Raw genomic sequence first — 13,883 nt, forward strand, 5'->3', positions numbered from 1 at the left:
AAACGTGTACTTTTATGCATATGGTTTAGGGATGAGCACTAATATGCCATAGTATTGTTATTTTTCAAATTCTTCAGAATTTTAACATCAGAAATATCTAACCATGTTTTTAAAAAATGTGAATCACCCTTACCTTTCGCAGTTCAACTGTCACTTCATTTCTGTGTCTTCGCATTGTCTAGAAAGAAAAATAAGTATTACATAAATACCTAAACATTGATATTTCTAATAAATAAAGTCCTCAGGCATTTAAGATTTAAAAAATTTTTAGAAGTAGATTTAATCTTCATGACTCAGGACTGATCAGTTTTAGATCAGTTTTAGACTTTAAATGAGGTTAAAAAGCCAAAATCCTGTCTATTTTAGTGACATATGCTGCTTGATTTTGTGGAGCGTTAGAGGTGTCATTTAGCTGCGTAGGCTCCACTCCCCTTTCCTAACTGCACCCGGTTTCTTTGGGGAATCCTATCTTCCCCATCATGCACAGTATTTACGGAGCCTCCTATTAAAGTGTCTTGCTCTCTCCTAAGCAGGACATGGGACCCAAACTACGTAAACTGAACTCTCTCCCCCTTAACTCAGAATCTTGAGCAAGGTGGAAAGAAAAGAAAAAAGTACATCAGATTCCAAAGGAGACAAGACAGTGAATTATGCCTATATCCTACACTTGCTCTGATCCCAGTTCTCCAGTGTCCCTACTCATTCTATTAGCTACCCCATATTCTTCCAAAAATAACAGCTACTCTTCCATAAATATTCCCAATATCGGGAAACTACAACCATCAAATGTGGCAAAAGCCCCAATCCTGGAAGTCATTCATGTCTACTCACTCACTCACCCTCCAGTATCCATCAAGTCACCAAAGTCTACAGAACCCCCTAATTCTATTGCCACTCTTCTAGACCAAGCCACCATCACTCAGCTGGACCACTACGACAGCATCCTTCCCAGTCTCCTTACATCCACTCAGTCAATTTTCCACATAGCAGTCAGAGGATTCTCTTTTAAATGCAAACCTGTGTTGTCATTCTCTTGAATAAAATCTCAATGAATGTTTTAATCTCTTGCAGCTCCTGCCCCACAAAAGAAAGACTCACCCAGATAGCCAAACCAAACCCCACACACAAAATCTACAACAAGAATGGTGACAAGGTATCCCTACAAGCAAGGTCTGGATAAACTGCCAACTACAAAACTCTCATAGTATCAGCAAGTCATTATCTTTGATGCAGCCTTGTGTGGGCAGGAAACATATTGGTGTTGACTGGGTTGGAGACGTTTGATTGGCTGTTTCCGTGGAGATATGATTACTCAACTGTGGGCAAGATCTTTCACTACATAATTTCCATGGAGGTGTGGCCTCGCCCATTCAGCATGGGCCTTGATTAGTTTACTGGTGCACTATATAAGCTCAGATAGGAGCGAACTTGCAACAGCCAAGAGGGACACTTTGAAGCAAGCACATGACATACAGCCACTGTCAAAAAAAAAAAAAAAAAAGCTGAAAAAGAGCCCAGACTTCAATTAGTGATATGAATGAAGCAGGTCTGGTTAAGACCAGGGCAAGCCAGGCCAAAGGGTAAAGGTTGAAACTGATTGTGTTTTAAAACTTAAACTTCCATATGAGACCAAGGGAATAGATACATATTTGGTACAGGATCTAAATTTTCTAAACGGTACAACTCTACAGTCAATTTGTTCAAACACCACAATTGCATGGAACTTTGAATAGGAAGTGAGATATGGTAGGTTAGTATAGGTTGGAGTGGAATAGTGACACATCCCAGAGTAATTTGGGCAGATAATAAAAAATATATTTACAGCCTCCCCCTCCCCAGCCCCGAGGATCTGGGGGAAGGTGCGGATGTGTTGGACATCCTCACCTGGACTGGTGTTGATGTTGTCACAAACATTGGGACTGGCGGTTTGATGCGCTGAGCCCTCGAGCATGGGACTTGCCCTTATGAAGCTCATTACCACAAAGGAGAGTCTAAACTTGCATGTAATGGTGCCTAAGAGTCTCCCCCTGAGTACCTCTTTGTTGCTCTGATGTGGCCCTCTCTCTCTCTCTAACTGAGCCATCTCGACAGGTGAACTCGCTGCCCTCCTCCCTACGTGGGACCCGACTCCCAGGGGTGTAAAACTCCCTGGCAATGCAGAATATGACTCCTGGGGATGAATGTGGACCCGGCATCGTGGGACTGAGAGTATCTTCTTGACCAAAAGGGGGATGCAAAATGAGATGAAATAGTTTCAGTGGCTGAGAGATTTCAAATGGAGTCGAGAGGTCACTCTGGTGGACATTCTTATGCACTATATAGATAACACCTCTTAGGTTTTAATGTATTGGAATAGCTAGAAGTAAATACCTGAAACTACCAAACTCCAACCCAGCAGTCTGGACTCCTGAAGACAATTATATAATAATGTAGATTACAAGGGGTGACAGTGTGATTGTGAAGACCTTGTGGATCACACCCCCTTTATCTAGTGTATGGATGAGTACAAAAATGGGGGTAAAAACTAAAGGACAAATGGGGTGGGATGGGGGGATGATTTGGGTGTTCTTTTTTCACTTTTATATTTTATTCTTGTTCTGGTTCTTTCTGATGCAAGGAAAATGTTCAGAGATAGATTGTGGTGATGAACGCATAACTACGTTATCATACTGTGGACAGTGGATTGTATATCATGGATGATTGTATGGTGTGTGAATGTATTTCAATAAAACTGAATTTAATTAAAAAAAAAAAAGAACGCACATGAGCTGAGAAGGAGCTGCAGATGAGAGACAGTTGACAATGGCTGCTGAAAGCAGACTCTTGCTCTGGAGAAGCTAAGAGATGACAAATGCCCCAAAAGCAACTGAAAGTGACATTTTGAAGAGGAGCTGAGGCCTAGAGAGGAATGTCCTGGTAGAAAGCCATTTTGAAACCAGAACTTGGAGCAGACGCCTGCCATGTGCCTTTCCAGCTAACAGAGGTTTTCCGGACACCATCGGCCATCCTCCAGTGAAGGTACCGAATGTTGATGTGTTACCTTGGACACTTTATGGCCTTAAGACTGTAACTGTGTAACCAAATAAACCTGTTTTATAAAAGCCAATCCATCTCTAGTGTTTTGCATTCTGGCAGCATTAGCAAACTAGAATACTAGCCTTTAATACATGGACACAAATTGAAAATAGAGTATCATTTATATCTCTTAAAAAATTAAATGCTGACTTGCCCTTGGGAAGACAGTTGCTGCAAAGGAGAGGCTAGGCCTGCCCATAATTGTGCCTAAGAGCCTCCTCCCGAATGCCTCTCGGTTGCTCAGATGTGGCCCTCTCTCTCTAGCTAAGCCAACTTGAAAGGTGAAATCACTGCCCTCCCCCTACGTGGGATCAGACACCCAGGGGAGTGAATCTCCCTGGCAATGTGGAATATGACTCCTGGGGAGGAATCTAGACCCTGCATCATGGGATGGGGAACATCTTCTTGACCAAAAGGGGGATGTGAAAGGAAATGAAATAAGCTTCAGTGGCAGAGAGATTCCAAAAGGAGCCAAGAGGTCACTGGTGGGCACTCTTACGCACTATATAGATAACCCTTTTTAGGTTCTAACGAATTGGAATAGCTAGCAGTAAATACCTGAAACTATCAAACTACAACCCAGAACCCATGAATCTTGAAGACAATTGTATAAAAATGTAGCTTATGAGGGGTGACAATCTGATCAGGAAAGCCATATGGACCACACTGCCCTTTGTCTAGTTTACGGATGGATGAGTAGAAAAATGTGGGAAGGAAAACAAACAAAGGCACCCAGTGTTCTTTTTTACTTTAATTGCTCCTTTTCACTTTAATTTTTTTTCTTGTTATTTTTGTGTGGGTGGTAATGAAGGTGTCAGGGATTGATTTTGGTGATGAATGCACAACTATGTAATAGTACTGTGAACAATCAAATGTACACTTTGTTTTGTATGACTGCATGGTATGTGAATATACCTCAATAAAATGAATTAAAAAAATTAAATGTTTAGGTGTGAATCTAACAATACATGTACAGGACTTGTATAGTGAGCAGTACATAATACTAATGAAACAATCAAAGATCTAAATAAATGGGGACACACACTATATTCATGGATTGGTAGGTTCAACTCAGCAAGGATGTGAATTCTCCCCAAATCGATATACAGGTTTAACACAATTCCTCTCAAAATCCCAGCAATACTTTTTTTTTTTTTTTATCATCATTTTATTGAGATATATTCACATACCACGCAGTCATACAAAACAAATTGTACTTTCGATTGTTTACAGTACCATTACATAGTTGTACATTCATCACCTAAATCAATCCCTGACACCTTCATTAGCACACACACAAAAATAACAAGAATAATAATTAGAGTGAAAAAGAGCAATTGAAGTAAAAAAGAACACTGGGTACCTTTGTCTGTTTGTTTCCTTCCCCTACTTTTCTACACATCCATCCATAAACTAGACAAAGTGGAGTTTGGTCCTTATGGCTTTCCCAATCCCCTTGTCACCCCTCATAAGCTACATTTTTATACAACTGTCTTCGAGATTCATGGGTTCTGGGTTGTAGTTTAATAGTTTCAGGTATCCACCACCAGCTACCCCAATTCTTTAGAACCTAAAAAAGGTTGTCTAAAGTGTGCGTAAGAGTGCCCACCAGAGTGATCTCTCGGCTCGTTTTGGAATCTCTCTGCCACTGAAGCTTATTTCATTTCCTTTCACATCCCCCTTTTGGTCAAGAAGATGTTCTCCATCCCACGATGCCGGGTCTACATTCCTCCCCGGGAGTCATATTCCACGTTGCCAGGGAGATTCACTTCCCTGGGTGTCTGATCCCATGTAGGGGGGAGGGCAGTGATTTCACCTTTCAAGTTGGCTTAGCCAGAGAGAGAGGGCCACATCTGAGCAACAAAGAGGCATTCAGGAGGAGACTCTTAGGCACAAATACAGGGAGGCCTAGCCTCTCCTTTGCAGCAACCGTCTTCCCAAGGGTAAAACTTATGGTAGAGGGCTCAACCCATCAAACCACCAGTCCCCTATGTCTGTGGTCATGTTAGCAACCATGGAGGTGGGGTAGGCGAATACCCCTGCATTCTCCACAGGCTCCTCAAGGGGGCACTACATCTTTTTTTTTTTTTTCCTTGTTTGTCTTTTTTCTTTCTTTTTTTTTTTTTAACTTTCCCTTCTTTTTTAAATCAACTGTATGAAAAAAAAAGTTAAAAAGAAAACAAACATACAATAAAAGAACATTTCAAAGAGACCATAACAAGGGAGTAAGAAAAAGACAACTAACCTAAGATAACTGCTTAACTTCCAACATGTTCCTACTTTACCCCAAGAAAGTTACATAATATAGCAACATTTCAGTGAACTTGTTCCTACTACATCCATCAGAAATTAACAGACCATAGTCATTTCTGGGCATCCCCAGAACGTTAAATAGCTTATCTGTTCTTCTTGGATTATTGTTCCCCCTTCCTTAATTGCTCTCTACTGCTAGTTCCCCTACATTATACATTATAAACCATTTGTTTTACATTTTTCAAAGTTCACGTTAGTGGTAGCATATAATATTTCTCTTTTTGTGCCTGGCTTATTTCGCTCAGCATTATGTCTTCAAGGTTCATCCATGTTGTCATATGTTTCACCAGATCGTTCCTTCTTACTGCCGCGTAGTATTCCATCGTGTGTATATACATTTTATTTATCCACTCATCTGTTGAAGGACATTTGGGTTGTTTCCATCTCTTGGCAATTGTGAATAATGCTGCTATGAACATTGGTGTGCAGATATCTGTTCGTGTCACTGCTTTCCGATCTTCCGGGTATATACCGAGAAGTGCAATCGCTGGATCGAATGGTAGCTCTATATCTAGTTTTCTAAGGAACTGCCAGACTGACTTCCAGAGTGGCTGAACCATTATACAGTCCCACCAACAATGAATAAGAGTTCCAATTTCTCCACATCCCCTCCAGCATTTGTAGTTTCCTGTTTGTTTAACGGCAGCCATTCTAACCGGTGTTAGATGGTATCTCATTGTGGTCTTAATTTGCATCTCTCTAATAGCTAGTGAAGCTGAACATTTTTTCATGTGTTTCTTGGCCATTTGTATTTGCTCTTCAGAGAACTGTCTTTTCATATCTTTTGCCCATTTTATAATTGGGCTGTCTGTACTATTGTCATTGAGTTGTAGGATTTCTTTGTATATGCAAGATATCAGTCTTTTGTCAGATACATGGTTTCCAAAAATTTTTTCCCATTGAGTTGGCTGCCTCTTTACCTTTTTGAGAAATTCCTTTGAGGTGCAGAAACTTCTAAGCTTGAGGAGTTCCCATTTATCTATTTTCTCTTTTGTTGCTTGTGCTTTGGGTGTAAAGTCTAGGAAGTGGCCGCCTAATACAAGGTCTTGAAGATGTTTTCCTACATTATCTTCTAGGAGTTTTATGGTACTTTCTTTTATATTGAGATCTTTGGTCCATTTTGAGTTAATTTTTGTGTAGGGGGTGAGGTAGGGGTCCTCTTTCATTCTTTTGGATATGGATATCCAACTCTCCCAGCCCCATTTGTTGAAAAGACCATTATGGTTCAGTTCGGTGACTTTGGGGGCCTTATCAAAGATCAGTCGGCCATAGATCTGAGGGTCTATCTCTGAATTCTCAATTCGATTCCATTGATCTATATGTCTATCTTTGTGCCAGTACCATGCTGTTTTGGCAACTGTGGCTTTATAATAAGCTTCAAAGTCAGGGAGTATAAGTCCTCCCACTTCGTTTTTCTTTTTTAGAGTGTCTTTAGCAATTCGAGGCATCTTCCCTTTCCAAATAAATTTGATAACTAGCTTTTCCAATTCTGCAAAGTAGGTTGTTGGAATTTTGATTGGGACTGCATTGAATCTGTAGATGAGTTTGGGTAGAATTGACATCTTAATGACATTTAGCCTTCCTATCCATGAACATGGAATATTTTTCCATCTTTTAAGGTCCCCTTCTATTTCTTTTAGTAGAGTTATGTAGTTTTCTTTGTATAGGTCTTTTACATCTTTGGTTAAGTTTATTCCTAGGTACTTGATTTTTTTAGTTGCTATTGAAAATGGTATCTTTTTCTTGAGTATCTCTTCAGTTTGTTCATTTCTAGCATATAGAAACATTACTGACTTATGTGCATTAATCTTGTATCCCGCTACTTTGCTAAATTTATTAGCTCTAGTAGCTGTATCGTTGATTTCTCAGGGTTTTCTAGATATAAGATCATATCATCTGCAAACAATGACAGTTTTACTTCTTCTCTTCCAATTTGGATGCCTTTTATTTCTTTGTCTTGCCGGATTGCCCTGGCTAGCACTTCCAGCACAATGCTGAATAACAGTGGTGACAGCGGGCATCCTTGTCTTGTTCCTGATCTTAGAGGGAAGGCTTTCAGTCTCTCACCATTGAGTACTATGCTGGCTGTGGGTTTTTCATATATGCTCTTTATCATGTTGAGGAAGTTTCCTTCAATTCCTACCATTTGAAGTGTTTTTATCAAAAAGGGATGTTGGATTTTGTCAAATGCTTTTTCAGCATCTATTGAGATGATCAATTGATTTTTCCCTTTTGACTTGTTAATGTGTTGTAATACATTGATTGTTTTTCTTATGTTGAACCATCCTTGCATGCCTGGAATGAACCCCACTTGGTCATGGTGTATGATTTTTTTAATGTGTCTTTGGATTCGATTTGCAAGTATTTTGTTGAGGATTTTTGCATCTATATTCATTAGGGAGATTGGCCGGTAGTTTTCCTTTTTTGTAGCATCTTTGCCTGGTTTTGGTATTAGATTGATGTTAGCTTCATAAAATGAGTTAGGTAGTGTTCCATTTTTTTCAATGTTTTGAAAGAGTTTGAGTAAGATTGGTGTCAGTTCTTTCTGGAAAGTTTGGTAGAATTCCCCTGTGAAGCCATCTGGCCCTGGGCATTTATTTGTGGGAAGATTTTTGATGACTGATTGGATCTCTTTGCTTGTGATGGGTTGGTTGAGGTCTTCTATTTCTTCTCTGGTCAGTCTAGGTTGTTCATATGTTTCCAGGAAATTGTCCATTTCTTCTACATTACCCAGTTTGTTGCCATACAGTTGTTCATAATATCCTCTTATAATTTTTTTAATTTCTTCAGGATCTGCAGTTATGTCACCTTTTTCATTCATTATTTTGTTTATATGGGTCTTCTCTCTTTTTGATTTTGTCAGTCTAGCTAGGGGCTTGTCAATCTTGTTGATCTTCTCAAAGAACCAACTTTTGGTGATATTTATCCTTTCTATTGTTTTTTTGTTCTCTATGTCATTTATTTCTGCTTTAATCCTTGTTATTTCTTTTCTTGTACTTGGATTAGGATTGGTTTGCTGTTCATTTTCTAGCTTCTTCAGTTGATCCATTAGTTCTTTGATTTTGGCTCTTTCTTCCTTTTTAATATATGCGTTTAGTGGTATAAATTCCCCCCTTAGCACTGCTTTTGCTGCGTCCCATAGGTTTTGGTATGTTGTGTTCTCATTTTCATTCGTCTCTATATATTTAGCAATTTCTCTTGCTATTTCTTCTTTAATCCACTGATTGTTTAGGAGTGTGTTGTTTAACCTCCAGGTATTTGTGAATTTTCTAAGTCTCTGATGGTTATTGACTTCTAATTGTATTCCATTGTGGTCAGAGAATGTGCTTTGAATAATTTCAATCTTTTTAAATTTATTGAGGCTTGTTTTATGTCCCAGCATATGATCTATTCTGGAGAAAGTTCCGTGAGCACTAGAAAAGTATGTGTATCCTGGTGATTTGGGATGTAATGTCCTGTAGATGTCTGTTAAATCTAATTCATTTATCAGATTGTTTAGGTTTTCAATTTCCTTATTGGTCTTCTGTCTGGTTGATCTATGTATAGGAGAGAGTGATGTGTTGAAGTCTCCCACAATTATTGTGGAAACATCAATTGCTTCCTTTAGTTTTGCCAGTGTTTCTCTCATGTATTTTGTGGCACCTTGATTGGGTGCATAGACATTTACGATTGTTATTTCTTCTTGCTGAATTGCCCCTTTTATTAGTATGTAGTGGCCTTCTTTGTCTCTCAAAACATCCCTGCATTTGAAGTCTATTTTATCTGAGATTAATATTGCTACACCTGCTTTCTTTTGGCTGTAGCTTGCATGAAATATTTTTTTCCATCCTTTCACTTTCAGTTTCTTTGTGTCCCTGTGTCTAAGATGAGTCTCTTGTATGCAACATATTGATGGTTCATTTTTTTTGATCCATTCTGCGAATCTATATCTTTTAATTGGGGAGTTTAATCCATTTACATTCAACGTTAAAACCGTGAAGGCATTTCTTGCATCGGCCATCTTATCCTTTGGTTTATGTTTGCCATATTTTTCCCTCTCTCTATTAATATCCTTTATTGTACCCATACCGAATCTCTTTAGTACTGAACCTTTCTCCAAGTCTCTCTGTCCTGTCTTTGTTTCTCTGTCTGTAGGGCTCCCTTTAGTATCTCCAGTAGGACAGGTCTCTTGTTAGCAAATTCTCTCAGCATTTCTTTGTCTGTGAAAAATTTAAGCTCTCCCTCAAATTTGAAGGAGAGCTTTGCTGGATAAAGTATTCTTGGCTGGAAATTCCTCTCACTCAGAATTTTAAATATATCGTGCCACTGCCTTCTTGCCTCCATGGTGGCTGCTGAGTAGTCACTACTTAGTCTTATGCTGTTTCCTTTGTATGTGGTGAATTGCTTTTCTCTTGCTGCTTTCAGAACTTGCTCCTTCTCTTCTGTGTTTGACAGTGTGATCAGTATATGTCTTGGAGTGGGTTTATTTGGATTTATTCTATTTGGAGTTCGCTGAGCATTTATGATTTGTGTATTTATGTTGTTTAGAAGATTTGGGAAGTTTTCCCCAACAATTTCTTTGAATACTCTTCCTAGACCTTTACCCTTTTCTTCCCCTTCTGGGACACCAATGAGTCTTATATTCGGACGTTTCATATTATCTATCATATCCCTGAGGTCCATTTCGAGTTTTTCAATTTTTTTCCCCATTCTTTCTTTTATGCTTTCATTTTCCATTCTGTCATCTTCCAGGTCACTGATTCGTTGTTCAACTTCCTCTAGTCTTGTACTATGAGTGTCCAGAATCTTTTTAATTTGGTCAACAGTTTCTTTAATTTCCATAAGATCATCCATTTTTTTATTTAGTCTTGCAATGTCTTCTTTATGCTCTTCTAGGGTCTTCTTGATTTCCTTCATATCCCGTACTATGGTCTCATTGTTCATCTTTAGTTCTTTGAGTAGCTGCTCTAGGTGCTGTGTCTCTTCTGGTCTTTTGATTTGGGTGCTTGGGCTTGGGTTATCCATATCGTCTGGTTTTTTCATATGCTTTATAATTTTCTGTTGTTTTTGGCCTCGTGGCATTTGCTGAACTTGATAGGGTTCTTTTAGGATTTGTAGACCAATTGAAGTCCTTATCTCTACTTTATCAGATCTACAGCTTCGTGGAGTACACTTTCTCTAACTAACCAGCAGGTGGCGTCCACGAGCCACCTGTTCTCCACAAGCCAGTTCTCCCCTGCTTAGCCTTTTTGGTGAGTGGGGGAGTGAGTCTTGTGGGGCCCAATTGGTGTACCAAGCTTGCGTGTGTAGTTGGTGTTGCCTGCCCTGTATGTGGGGCGTGTTTCTGGGCAGTCGGGGAGGGGGGGTGGCCCTAACAATCAAATCTCCCTGATGATCCTAGAGTTTTAAAGCTGCTGCAATAGTCTAATCCTTCAGTTCAGTCCTGCCACAGTTTGTCTCTGCCACTGACCCACAAGTCTTTGGTATTGGCATATGGCTCCTGAGACTTGCAAGTGGGCCCCTCTTCCAGGCTGTGCACCCCGGGTCCTCTGTTGAGGGATGACTGTGCTATGTCACAGGTGAGTGCCGTCCCCCCAGGGCAGTTCTGGGCTGCTGGGCTGTGTGGGGAGGCTCCCAGTCTGCTCAAATGATGGCTGAATGGGGCTTTGTTAATTCACACTGCTCCACCTTCCCAGCTCTGGGACATTCAGCTGAGGTTGCAGGGAAGGCTAATGTCCACGCCCAGTTTTGTGGTGTGTGCCTGTTATTTGAAGCACTTCCATCACACTGGGTTGTCTGGGGCAGCTCTGGTCTATGGGGCTGGCGATGGGCAGGAGTGTTTCCTGTCCACCAGGATGGTGGCTGTGAGCGGACACCCCCCTTTTCTTGGGAAGTTGTGTTGTTTAGTGAATTTTCTCAGCCACTGGATTATTGCCTTTTGTCTCAGAGCTCTCTTAGTTCTGGTCTTGACTTGACGTGCCCAAATTGCAATTCTTTGAAGCTTTCTGTATTGGGCTTCTTATAGTAATTGTTTTAGAAAAAGAAAAAAGGATTTAAAAAACAAACAAACAAACAAAAAAAAAAAACGGCCCTCCTCAGAGATCTAATGGGTTATTGAAATGCTAAGAGACAAAGCAACCAGGGCCATTAAGGAAAGGTCCACAGGGCAGAGAGATCAGCTTTGCTTCGGGATTTGCATATGCGCCTCAAGGCCTGAGCTCCGCCCTTCCCCTTTCTGTGTTCACCAGAACTCCAAAAATCCTCTGCTTTTATTTTGGAGTTTTTCGTGTTGTTTTTTTTCTATGCCTGTCTCCTCTCTGCTGGGCTGGCTGCTCTCAGAGTCTCTGGTGTCTGGTCTCAGTCTATCTATGGTTGGAGTTGGAATCAGTAGAATGAGTTTCCGATAAGAGCAGCCACTGCAGTTCTCCCTTCTCCTTCCCGGAGCTGACAGCCCCTCCTCCCACGGGACTGAGCCTGGCAGGGAGGGGCGCGGGTCCCCTGGCCGCAAAAACTTACAGATTTCGCTGATCTCAGCAGTTCCACATTTTCATGAGTGTTGTATGAAGTATGCCCAAAGACAGATTGCTCTGTGGTGTCCAGTCCACGCAGTTCCTGGCTTTTTACCTACTTTCCTGGAGGAGTAACTAAAACTTACAGCTCACCAGTCTGCCATCTTGCCCCGCCTCCACCCCAGCAATACTTTTTATAGATATGAAAAAGATTATTCTGGAGTGGTGTCATCAACATGGCAATATAAGACACCCTGTGGAAAAGTTTTCTCTCAAAATCAACTGAAAAAGGACAAACCCCACTTCTTCAGAACTTAGAGGATGAGACACTGGAGAAGGACTCCACAAACACTGAGTCAGAGTGCAGGTAGATTTTCCTCCCGGAGCTGTCAGTTCGGACCCTCCCTTTACCAGGTCCCACCCAGCCTGGGAGTCACACAGGGCAGCACATCTGGGTCCCTCCTGCCACGGCTGCAGACTGCAGAGCCACACACAGCAGCGAGTTAGAACCCCACGCATATGCAGGCGCAGGGACCCAAGTCCACAGAGGTCCAGGGCAGAGCACAAGCCGCTGAGGAGTGCCACACAGAAAAGGACCCCTGGTGGGCGAAAAAAGGGAGAGACTGCAGCAGAACTGTTGGCAGCAGGTGTGCTCACTCAATCCAGTCACTGTCTGCTGGACCACCTAAACACAAAACGGACCTTTCCGGATTGACCCCATCTGGGTCCCCAGGAAGAGATACCCTAATGGGTAAGCAATTGGAGACAGAAAAGCCTCACAGAAAAAAAAGGGGGTGGGGGGGTGGTTAGGGACTGAGCTGCTACAAGACAGGATGGGACCCAGAACTAAAAAGTATAAGGAAAAGGGGGCATTGAGTGAGGGAAAGAATTTAAACAAATCACAGGAGCTAGGGAGAAAATTCTATAAAAAAACAAACAGATCTGATCAAGACTTCTGGAAAAGGAACAGAGGAAAGGAAGCTTTCTCTTGACAGTGAAACAATTAAACAAAAAGTGCAGTCTTAAAAACGGCACCACATATCTCGGACAAGAATCAGATGAAGAGCTGAGAAAACCTGAACAGTGAAACACAGACCACTCTAAAGGTCTAGAATAAGTTAGACCAAGCATCAAAGAAGAGCCTTAACACAAAGCCAATCAACAATAAAACCCTAGAAAAGGGGGAGAAACAGACCTTCCGGGTTAATCAAGATAATCAAACGCCTAGACATCAGGAAAAAAAAAAAGCCATACTAAGAAACAGGAAGATGAGGCTCAGTCAAGGGAACAAATTAAAATTTCAGAGAAGACTCAGAAGTTGGAACAACTCAAGAAAGAAGTTCAAACAAATCTCCTAACAATTCAAGTAGATGAAGGAAAATATGCATAAAGAGATAAAGGATATTCTGTGTCTGATTTTTCACTCAACATAATGTCCTCAATGTTCACCCATGTTGTGGCATGCTTCAGGATTTCAATCCTCTTACTGCTGAATAACACTCCATTATTCCATATATATATATTCAAAATGTATATACCACATTTCGCTTATCTGTTCATCAATTGATGGACACATAAGTTGTTTCCACTTTTTGGCAACTCTGAATAACGCCACTATGACCAATGGTGTGCAAAGATCTGTTCACATCTCTGCTTTCAGTTCTTCTGGATATATCCGAGCAGCAGGATTGCCCGGTCATGTGACAAATCAATATTTAGCTTCCTGAGGAATTGCCAAACTGTCTTCCATAGCAGCTGTTCCATTTTACATTCCCACAGGCAGTGAATAAGTTGTTCCTATTTCTCCACATCCTCTCCAATACTTGTAGTTTTCAATTTGTTTAATAGTGTCTATTCTAGTAGGTGTGAAATGATATAGCACTGTGGTTTTGATTTGCATTTCCCTGATAGCTAGTGAAGTTGAGCATCTTTTCATGTGCTTTTTAGCCATCTGTATTTCCACTTTGGAAAACTGTCTATTCAAGATTTTTGCTCATTTTTTAATTG

At 40.8% G+C, this 13,883-nt stretch overlaps 1 protein-coding gene across 1 annotated transcript in view; it reads right to left on the reverse strand.

The window, feature by feature from the left end:
* Positions 1-13,883, reverse strand: part of KPNA3 (karyopherin subunit alpha 3) — a 105,120-nt gene that overhangs the window by 57,257 nt on the left and 33,980 nt on the right. Inside the window, exon 2 of the mRNA XM_037800106.1 lies at positions 134-178. Within this exon, the coding sequence (XP_037656034.1) occupies positions 134-178 (45 nt within the window). The remainder of the gene's footprint in view (positions 1-133; positions 179-13,883) is intronic.

The sequence above is a fragment of the Choloepus didactylus genome, chromosome 12, assembly GCF_015220235.1.
Source record: "Choloepus didactylus isolate mChoDid1 chromosome 12, mChoDid1.pri, whole genome shotgun sequence".
Taxonomy (NCBI): Eukaryota; Metazoa; Chordata; class Mammalia; order Pilosa; family Megalonychidae; genus Choloepus; species Choloepus didactylus.